At 32.8% G+C, this 12,106-nt stretch overlaps 1 protein-coding gene across 4 annotated transcripts in view; it reads right to left on the reverse strand.

The window, feature by feature from the left end:
- Positions 1–12,106, reverse strand: part of LOC144839629 (atrial natriuretic peptide receptor 1-like) — a 64,117-nt gene that overhangs the window by 17,306 nt on the left and 34,705 nt on the right. For 3 of the 4 annotated variants that reach the window (XM_078695100.1, XM_078695084.1, XM_078695092.1), the window contains exons 2-4: positions 2,177–2,359; positions 1,142–1,260; positions 827–962 (exon numbers count right to left, since the gene is read on the reverse strand). In XM_078695100.1, the coding sequence (XP_078551226.1) occupies positions 827–962; positions 1,142–1,260; positions 2,177–2,294 (373 nt within the window). In that variant the 5' untranslated portion in view covers positions 2,295–2,359. Of the gene's footprint in view, positions 1–826; positions 963–1,141; positions 1,261–2,176; positions 2,360–7,680; positions 8,626–12,106 lie in introns of those variants that run through there. The other variant, XM_078695075.1, reaches the window with a different exon arrangement.

Raw genomic sequence — 12,106 nt, forward strand, 5'->3', positions numbered from 1 at the left:
GTAAATAAAACATAAACACAATTATTATCAACTTCTTTTATGTGATTTGATTTATTTGGATCAAAACATGAATAAAATGACACACAAAATGGAACAGTAAAAACGAAACTGGATAAACAAAGAAAGTTTATTAGAAACTTATTTCTATCTGGGTATTTACTGATACCTTATAATTATACGTAAACTAACAGTTAATTAAGATCATTGTGTATAGATATTGAGTGTGTAATTAATTATGTATATCGAATCGTGTACGTCACTAAAATAATAACAATCTTTTAGAAAGACAATGGTGAATGAACAAGCACGAATGTGCAATACTCGGGGTACAGCGAAAGAAGCTGTAATGACGTCATAAGACCGGATGTAACGTCACATACACATCAATAACCGCGCTACCAAATACGGCTATACGGTACCATCTTCGAGACGTGATATGGCTGCATCCGGTTTGAAATTAAAAAATCAGCTCTATAGATTTGAGGACATGTCCCTGTAGTATATTCATGCCAAATCCCAGCTCAATACTACAACTAATAAGGGAGGAGTAGTACTTTAAAAATCGCACTTTTTACTCAATAGTGTCCAGATGGAGGAGGAGCACCGAGTAAAAAGGTATACGTAATTTTAAAACCATTCTAAAACCATAGACGCACTTGTAAAAACAGGGTATTCTCCTAGTGACAAACATGTTACTAGCACTATGCTTAGGTATCTATCATTAATATTATTATATTAGATTTTAGATTGCCTTATGGAGTTTTGTTCATTAACTGATTTTTAAAATAATTGTTAGGTAATAGTTGTACAAGTTAAGTAATTTTACCACTAAATTCCCAATCAAATAGATTTTTCCCAATTTTGCTTCTGTCATCCGGGTCAGCTCCTTCTCCTAAACTCTTGTTTAGAGCTAGTGCATAGAGATATACTGAATCGTAGATCAACGCTGCTTCCAGAGATACCTCGTAACAAAAACAAATACACTCTTAGTAATAAAATTAAAAAATATAAATCTTTGGGATTTTAATAAAGGGAAATGGTGAACATACCATCGTGTTTGGGTATAACATCATAATATATTGAGGGCGTTAACTTCAACCACTCTCTCTACTCTGTGTTTTGTAATGTAATCACGTTTTACCTGTTCATCCTCGGGCAACTCATAATTAAATGGTGCTTGGCTAGTTTTCATTCTGACGTCATCTTTGAATTGTTCATACTCCAAAGAAGATGGTTCAAGCAGTTTTACATCCATTAGACCTAAGAAAACAAAGCATAAACTGAAAGATCGTCGTCAAGCATATTCGCAAGAGGGCGACAAAGAAGACAACATATTTATCATGTAATGTTCTTCCATTTGAACCACGTAAAATTAAACAAAATAAGCATTCGATGAAATTGAATATATTAAACAAACAGAAATCAGAACAAAAATACTAAAGGAAAACTGACGATTATAATAAATTGTAGGTCCGTCAAAAAGATTTAGATTTTGTAATAACAGTTCGATGAAATACCTAACAGCTATTTATTAGGCCGGCTAAAAGACACATACTTGAATTATTGATTTTGACAATTCCGTACACTGTATACATATGAGTTATAATCGACAACAAGACAACACTATAAAATCTAATTCATTTGGGAAATATGATAGACATGTTGATTTTAATGTGTCATTGGGGTGGAAGGTACCGTGGCAAACCCCGGGAGGAACACCATTTGTTCCTAATATGATTTTACGGTATTTGAAGTAAATGATTTATATTAAACTATTATACAGGGTTAATAATTGCATGAAGATATCTAGTTCATCGCGGTAACCGAATCATCTTTGAACTACACTGATACTTTGTGATTAGTCAGGTCTAACGTCAATAACTTTATTTTGAAATCAATCTCTGTCTCGCTTTAGGCCTACTGTACTTTGTTTTTTGACAAAATGTGCACAATAACTTACCAGAAATAACGACGTACAATACGTCACGCTTTCTTAAAATGTATTCACATTTAGGGGGAAAATGGCAAAATCAGCACTGTGGTCATGTTACACAAGAGTTGTCAAAACAATATAGATTATGTGATAAAACTCCTAGACAGTTGAAAGCCTTTTGCCATTTTCCCCCAGACTGTTCAATACAATATATCTGGTCAAATTGCCTTATAGTTTATTTACCTTCAAATGCCTCGTTAGCCTCTTCATCCCGTCCATCATTTCCCATCCATCCGTTAGCCCCTAAGCGTGCGTCAAGCGTAACCTCGACGGAGAAGAACGCGTACTCGCCATTCAGCATGTTGGAACTTTTAGCCAATAGCAACACGTTTCGTACATCGCTTCCATAGGCTAAAATAATGAACACTGTAATGGAAATTAACATATACAATCATTATTAGTATAAATCAAGATTATAAATTGATTAACATTGTTTAAAAAATGCTGATCAATACTGTTATGACAACAAAATATCTTATGAAACGAATGAATATAATAACTATTTCATACATTAAACAAAAGTATTTTGTAAGTGTTGTTCAAGTATGTGATGTTTAAGAAATCATAAAGTGGCCTAGGTCTACGCCAAGTTGCCTAATCTACTGTCCTGTATCAATGTCTTTTTATTTATTTTGATTTACAGTATAGATGTTTCTAATTTATTCCAGTTTAAACAAATCCGAAGTGGCTACGTGCTATTTTTAACTAGGAGTGACGCACTAGTATGTAAATGTACTAAGACTTGTACCAAACAATGATGTTTGGTTCTAGTCAATCGATGTATTGTAAAGTTCAGCTTCAACGCCACCATTTTTCTTTAAACTCAGGTGCAATTTTAATTTGTTTATTTTGTTCAGAAGCTTAATCACTGAGACAGTTAGATAAATGTGTAAACCTAAAACCTATTTTTTATCCATTCTACATTTTGCAAGTGATGTTTGACATGCTCACGAGAAATAGTATACTAGCATTTTAGAGACCAGTTGTCTACCGTTCAACGTAATGTACTGTATATATAAATACCTAAAGAGACAATGATTACCAAATAAATAATATTTGATAAATATCTCTTAATTAAACAATCATCTACCGGTCATCAACTACATTCAGCTTCCTATAAATCTCGGATTTATTGCCTAATGTTGTCAAAAGATTCGATCTCCGGTAACAAATTCCGCATTAAATAAACTGTTTTGTTAAAACAACGTCAAATTCAATTTGAAAATGTTTGGAATCATTTCATCATTATTGACGGAAGTCTTGACCATTGTTTATTTACTATGAGATCCAGACTGTCAAGAGAGTATCTGAAATTCATGAGTACTGTAAAAAATGCATCAAAGCAACTTATATCACGTCATGGGTAAAGAATTATAATATAAACCTATCTTTAAGATTGATTATAGTCGTTGACATTGAAAGAAAAAATAGAACGAAGGTTGTAAAGGTTCTGATATACAGACTGTTGGAATCACGGTTCCTATGCAAACTAATGATGTCGAGTTTGCTTTTCAAAGCTATACAGTTAGTTAGTTAATTTTTACTCAGAATAAGATCATAAAATATTATTTCCAATTCATTGAAAATAATATAAAGAAGCGTCTTAGTGTATTTTGTTTGAACTTTGTACCAAACGCTAACTACGTCAACGATTAAAGAATGAGGACCAAATACAATAATGTATATTCCACATAATTTTAATTAATCATATAGTTATCCATATCGCTGAACTAATATTTTCTCACTACAGTACAGCAGTGAAACAGGATGAAACCATTACTAAATCTTGAACTACTGTAGATACCTATATTAAATACGTTGCTAAAACAAATAGATAATAATTATGAATTAGATAATAATAGTGCTTGGCATGAAGACTATCAATCTCATAGTCACGTATGAGTTTTAGTTAGCATTATTCTGTGATTTCCATTATTATTCTATCACCTAGGTCTTGAACTTTACTACAATTAAACGCCAGTAAAAACAGCACAATGCAGAGGAATTTGCAAACACTTTTGCAGGATATTTTTAGAAAGTTAAAATTGTTATTTCAGTGAATTGGTTGTTGATGGCAAGACAATAATTGTAATTTTGTAAAGGTCAGATTGACAGAAGAACTGAGTTATATCTAAAACAAGATAATGGTGGGCAATGTTCAATCTTATTAGTTTACTTAATATATAATACTGTTGACACGATTGTGCTCCTGCTTATTGCAGATGTTTTAATTCTCACGTACCCGATGGTAATGGTCAATGATAATGGCCGAATACTTGACCAATATTAATAAATAAACAGTAGAGTATATGCACTTGATCTGCACAAGTACAACTAATGAATGTTCAAGATGAAAACAAATTACAGTAAAGAAGGAAAGAAGTCGAACACTGCCTTAGATAAAATATTTTAAATGGAAGATAAATAAATAATAAGTAAGATCGACTAAAAACAGAAGAAAGAAGAAAGTGGTACTAGAGATAGAGTAGGCTAGATAACGAACAGTAACGTGGGGAATGAAGGAAAGAAGGTAGAATTAAAAAGTGAGGAAAAAAGAATTGGAGGTTGATTGGAGGGAGTGGATAAAAGACAGCAATGTTAAAAGAACTCATGGTAATTCATAGTAAATAAAGCATAGGAAACAAGAAGCAAGAATTAGAAGTAAGGTAGAAATAATTAGAAATAGATTGGAGGAAAATAAGAATTGTTGAAATAACTAATAGTAACATGAAGAAGATTAAACAGGATAGAAGAATTATTTGAATTAAGATAGAATGAAGAAGAACTAGCAATATAGAAATAACGAATGAAAACATGATAGAATGAAAGCGATAGAAACAAGGAGAGAGGAATAAAGAATTATAAGTGAATTGGAGAAAAGGCAAGAATGTTGAAATAACTAATGGAAAATGAAGCAGACTGGAAGAATTAGAAGTGAGATAGAAATGTTAGAATGAAGGGGCTGGAAACAAAACTGAAGAACGAATTAGAAGAATGAAGAAAAGAAGCAAAAAAGAGAATAGAACATGTTAGAATAAAGGATTGAAAACAAGTTAGAAGGAGATATATTGGAGAAAATAACGTAGAAATGAACGGAAACATTGTAGAATGTAAACAGCACAGAAGAAAAGACCAAACTAATGTAAAAAGAAGAGGAAAAAAAGAATGACTACGGCATAGATTAAAGGAAAGACCAAACTTTATAACGCATTGAAGGAATAGAGACAGCAAAAGTATCTGAAAGTGCGATAATGAAGAAATTTCAAACATCATTCATAAAAATTGACAAAATCTGTACTACATCAATGTTCTAACTGATTTCGATGACGTGCTTTGGGTTTTATTTTCATACAACACTGGACAAATACGTACAGTAGTTTATTCACAAAATCATAAATAGTTCGTAGTGTTCATTTGGGTTTAAAATGACAAGAATTTATCAAAATATGTAATGAAATAATTCAATTGAAATAACAATTAGTATGAGTGTTCATTGATTGTTAATCGTGGGCAACAAATCACTTCACACAACAATATTATATATACACTCTTTGTTATTAATTTATTTTAGGTATTGAGAAACTCTAAACCGCCTAGTGATATACTGGAAATTAGTTACAATAGGAATAACTTCGAAACTTGTTGATGTAAATTGATTTATGTAAGGAAGGTGTTTTTTAAATAAACAAACATACTGCAAGTTGGTTGCCAAGTTGTATTTAAAAAAAACGAGTTGAGTTGGTAGGCTCAACGAAAGTAGAATATAGAGACTAAGTTTATTATTTAAAGAAATATGACATTTGCTAACGACAAAAAACATTGATGATTGTGAACACAACATTATAAAGAATGACAAATGATACTATTATAGTAGGTCTAATTAATTGAAAATGATGATAATGGCAATGGAATTATTGAAATTGGAATTGGCTGCCTATAATTGTTATATCTTAATTTGGTTTGTTTTCTACAATAAAAGTACATGATAGTAGGCCTCTATTACACTATTGTTTCTATTTATCTTTTCTGGTTTGTTTGTAATAAATCTTTCATGAACAACCCAACATGTTTATTGCACATAGAACACTTACGTCAAGGGTCGCCAATGCGCACCACCCCCAGCTAGGCCAAATAACACACAACACAACTCTAATGGAATGTAGCATCCATAGTTATTCTATGATATCCCGGCCAATTAAAATAATTGTTCATTGTTATGAGAGTTTTACCTCGCATTGTGGGAAAATGAAAAAGGATAATAAAACCTATACATGTAACCAATATATTATGAATGCAGGGCCGTAGCCAGCATGAGGCAGACGAGGCGCTTGCCTCGTCTGAAATTTTCAATTTTCACCACCCATACCCAAATTCCCCAGCACTGATCGTTATATTTGATATTGATAATTATATTTAAAAGAATCTTTGCCTCGTCTGTTTTTAGCCTCTTATTGTTTATATTCTGTTCAGATCATCAACATACGGTTGTAACACTAAATCCTAGTATTTCAGGAGGGAAGTGAAACTAATAATTCACCTGGCTATACAATGATGAAAACATCAAACATCGTATGGTTATCATTTAATGTAATTGTAAATTAATAGCTATCTGATTGCTTTTATTATACTTGAAGCATCTGGGGTTTGTGTGATATGAGAGTAGGAGGAGTGCAAACGCGGATCAAGAGTTGTGTTTCATAAATGTCTTCCAGTGATAATAAATCGGCTAACCACTTATAAAGTAATCATGTAGAGTATGGTTGAAAGGGGTATAGCTAATTCTCCGGGGAACTAACTCACCAGCCGGTCCAGATGATTTTGGGCTAAATCCATCGGTGGATGGATGATGATTCTAATGAATTTCAAAAAATGAACATCATTTTCTCGTGGGAAATCGGCCACGGAGGTAACCGAAATTGAGATTTTTTCAAGAGTAATAACTAAAGGGTGATTAGTTTTTATTTCCAGGTGTTTTTGTTTTGGTGGTGATTTACACAACTGAACAGCACAAGCGGCAAACCCATATTTCTAACGAAATTGTGAAATCAATCTAATTGCCTCGTTTTACTGAAGGCGGCTTATTTAAACATGGTCCATGGCGAATTTGGACAAAAGGCCACTAGTGTCTAAACATCTTTTTCAATGACTCCCAGAATTACACACATAGTATCATCACATTAAACTATTGGCTTCATATCCGTTTAATGATTTTTGTACTATTAATTTCACATTTATCACACCTCAGAGCCTATAGTGGCGCCATGGAGCGGCATCTCAAATGAAATCAAATTTCTATTTCGATGCTAATTTCCGCGAATTATCTTTATTCTACTCTTGTGATTTGGGTTTAAAAACATACTTAGATGGTACCAACAATTTAATTTAAAATAAAACAGGACAATGCCCAGACGAATGTATTGGACAACTTACATTTCATAAATAAAAAAAAAAGTAGACTATTATTATTTATTAAAAAGTAGACTATTATGTTATTCAACCAAATTATATTTATCTTTTATTTCTATAATTGGGTAGTTCGAGTAGATCGAGACTTTTAGCCCAAACATACAACAATTAGTTTGTATTTCAAATCGATGTGAACACCTGTAGACAAAAAGACATTATGCATGCGTAATCTGGCTAGGGGGAACCTATATTAAAAGCATCAGGAAATGATATGTATGTACCTTTAGAAGATGATTTGGCTTCTTCCAGAGCGTCTCCTTTGATCTGTATTGTACCTGCATCCGATGCCTCGATAGGACTAGCTGGATGTTTTTCATTTTTATCACCTGGTTCAAACACTTGATAAATTGCGACCTCTATATCATTGTCTTCGAACGCCGTTTTAAAAGCATCTGCTGTGAGTGACCAGACGTGCTGCGATGAAAAGAATATTCCTACTCTTGCAAACTTAAAATGCTGCATAATTTCCACAAAGAATGGTGACATTTTTTCATTTGGGGCAGTTGATCTGGCAAAGTTGGGGTACTGCTCTTTATCAGAAAGTGCGCTGCTTGAACAAGCCCACGATATCATTGGAATCTGCCAGTGTTTTGCGAGGTAACCACCTGGTTCGCAGACGACACTACAACCTGGTCCAATAAATGCGTCAACAGCAAACTGCTCATACATATCCAAGATGCTAGCTAGTCCTTTTGAGGTATCACAATCTGTATCATTCCATATGAAAGTAAACGTGTGGCCACCTCTATGAATTGCAGTTAAAGTTGAATCATTGTTGACCTTCTCTACAGCCACGGACATGGCTCCTCCGGAGCGCTTCCCGACAGGCCAAAATCCATCCCATGGAACCAAAAATCCAAGACGAAATATTTTACCTGAGCATGTTGAAAATACAAATAAGAAACCCAATAGAACTGTCAAACGAATCATGTCTTTTATGTCCTCAATATTTAAACAAAATAGGTTAACCTACTGCAGACCGATATTATCCAATGGACAATGTCCTGTAGTGCTTTTCATTACGCAGAAGATGATAAACAATATAATTATATAGTTGAAAATATCGGACAACATACTGTAAGGTCGCACGCGTTATCAGTGTGGTCATATCACTCGCAGTGAATAGTAAAATTTAATCTAATGAACAACAGAAATGGATCATCTTGGTAAACACTATTTATCCGAACACCTTACACAGGTAATCAATTAGTTGGAGCGAGAAAACTACAGTGGAGTAGTTTTCCGTGTATACAGAGGTTTCAAATAACATTGAATATTTAAATTATTATCTAAATGAGGCTGCATACCGGATATAGAAAGTCTACAAGGAAAAAAACGAAGTAGGCCGTGCAAATAAAATTACGCACGTTCAGTTTTACAACACAGCAATAAATCATAACTAGGCCTATGTCTCGTCTGCTAATGTTTGCCGTACGCTTGCAGCTCGGATAGTAAAACAATCAACCCAGTATAATAAGCAATAACATATTTGAAAGGTTAAAATCAATTAATAAAAGATAATTACTTTTATGATAAACACCAGGTGTAGTGTGAACAATTGAGTTTTGTGAATGAATGAATAAACGTACTGTGGACCGCCTAAGTTACAGTCAATGTATAGATGGCGCTAAACTACGGTATAAGAGACGCCTCCAAAACGCTTAATGAAATGACAAACCACATTTTCTGAATTTGAAGTTCGACAGTGGTTCTTGGCGCCCGCTATTCCTATTTCACACGTCTAGTCTTTACAGATTTATTTACGGAGATTTTTTTCCCATATCATTTATATACAACAAAGGGTTTGTTACGACTTATATAGTTTATTACTACATTAGAACTAATGAATAACAAAATCGTCAATAAATAGGCTAATGTCTCCGTGTATATTGTGGGCAAGATATATATGTTTACTAGCAAAATTTCCCCAGGTTTCGATTTACAGAGGCAGACAGTAGGTTAAAGGGCAATTTACACAGACGCGGTAACGGTAAACGGTAACCGGAAAACAGAAATGTAGAACAAATTATTACTTTAACCATTTACACAAAACGCGGAGCGAACGGGTGAGCTCAGGATAGATATTCTACGTGGGACACTGCACGCGGTTTTCCGCTTACCGTTACCACACGTCTGTGTGTAAATTGGCCTTTGGGCTCCGGTAACTCTTATTTTTTATGAAATATAAATCTAAGCAAGAACATAGTAAAATAACTATTTTAAAAAGTGTTAAAATATAGGAAATTCACGAAAATTGATAAATTGATGTCAATTTAGGACATTTTTAAAAAGTCTATAAATCCAAAGAACAATCAATTTTATTTACCAACGCACTATTTTTTACTCCAAATAGTTATCTGGTTATCAATTGCAAGTCATTGATTATCAGTGAAATTCCTATCTTATAAAACTTTTTCACAAGGGAACTTATTTCACGACGCTCGTTCTGCTTCACCGCTGTATAATTGTAGATGAGTGGAAATAGACTTTTCAGTCAAACAAATTGCAACAGTTTGTTTTTTTGCTGAAACATGCTCAACTATATGTAGATATTATCATATCCAAAATCTACCCTGATCTGCCCACTATAAATTACCTAATTTGCATAAAATCAAAATGGCTGCCATTTTACAACTTTGATCCCAATTATCTCTTAAACCATAAAGAATTTGGTATAAGAATGTATTGAACACAAATATAAACATGACCCCAAATATTCAGAATAATATATTTGAATTGTCTTTGGGGTCAAGGTCAAAGGTAATTCCAGTATGACATCTAAAATATGCTAATTATCTCTTAATCCATTAGGTATTTTGAATAACAATGTACAAGTACAAATATAAACATGACCCTTAAGATTCAGAATAGCACATTTGATTTTTCATCTTACCCTGGGGTCATTGGGTCAAAGGTCACAATATAAAAGCATTCAAATTATCCTTTAAATCAATTTGCATAGTAGTCTTACTACTACTAAAAACATAGCATATACAGTACAGACATTGCAACAGATTGATGTCTGCACACTGCGCCCACACCCCTCCCACCCAGAGATTACTATGTAAATGATTTTACAAGTACAAATATAAATGTGACCCTAAAGATTCAAAATAATGTATTTGATTTGTCTTTAGGGTCAAGGTCAAAGGTCATTCCAGTATAACCTCTAAAATATGCTAATTATCTCTATAATCTATCCATTAAATATTTTGAATAAGAATGTATAACTATAGTACAAATATAAACATGACCCTAAAGGTTTAGAATAATGTAATTGAGTTGTATTAGAGTTCAAGGTTTAAAAGGTCATCTAATTACACTATATAAAATTTGAAAATAACTCTCAAAACATCAGGTATTTTTAACAAGAATGTATTTAAAATAAATATGACCCTAAATATTCAGAATAAATGCAATGGATTTGTATATGGGGTCAAAGTCAAATGTCATCTAATTATGCCATATAAAATATGCTAATTATCTCTCAAAACATCAGGTATTTTGAACAAGAATGTATTTAATAGAAATAAAAGTGCAGTTTGTATTCATATATTATTTAAATACCCTTAGTGTAAACATTTTAAAGTGTTACTGTTACTGTTAATACCAATCTGACCCTCATGTCTCAATACTTTTCAGCTAACAAACTTTCTCTTAACCACAAAAAATGTAACTTCATCCTGTTTGGGACCCCTCAGAAAATTAAAAACATTGATACTGCAAACTATAACATTTCTATTAACAATCATGATATTCTGTCAGTCCAATCTGCTACATTTTTAGGAGTTCATCTAGACAGTCGACTTTCATGAAAAAATCACATCAATTTTGTTGAGAATAAAATTTCCAAAAGTCTAGGCATCATCACTAGACTTTCTTCTTTTTTACCCCCTAACATTCTTCGTATTCTTTACTGCTCACTTATCCTGTATATTGCAATATTGTCTGGTGCAACTCTTATACTCTTCAAAAAAAAGGCCATCAGGGTTATATCTGGCGCCCCACCCCTGTCTCATTCATCTCATCTTTTTTCTAAGCTTCATCTTCTCAAAGTCTTTGATATCAATCTAACCCAACCAGGCTCTTTCATCTTTTCTTCTATTAATTCTAACCTTCCCAAATATCTTTGCTCTATGTTCACTCCTAATTCTTCAATTCATTATCATCATACCCGTATTAGTTCAAAATTACATGTTCCAACCCATAAAACCAACCACTTTCAACACAACATTAGGTATTCCGGACCCACTTTTTGGAACGATCTGCCACTCCCCATCTTAAACTCTGTTTCTAGTAAATCATTTTTATCTAAACTTAAAAGTCACCTTATTTCCAAATATTAACTATTCTTCGGTCAATTTTTTATTTATTTATTATTTATATTTAAAAAAATTTTTATTGTCTGTGTCAGTAATAGGTAGTCCTCCAAAATGTGTTTTTCATCTTTCTGGGCTAATACCTTCTTCTTTCGAAATTTTGTTCATTGAAATCAATTTTGTATATGAAAGGAGAAAATAAATGTTGCTTTGAATTGAATTGAAAGTATCAGTATATATTAGGATTAAGTAACAGTATTTATTAATACTTTTATTAGCAAAATGATGCTTTAATCCAGAATGTAATGAATACAGTAAGACAGTAATT

Source organism: Antedon bifida, chromosome 1 (assembly GCF_963402885.1).
Source record: "Antedon bifida chromosome 1, ecAntBifi1.1, whole genome shotgun sequence".
NCBI lineage: Eukaryota > Metazoa > Echinodermata > Crinoidea > Comatulida > Antedonidae > Antedon > Antedon bifida.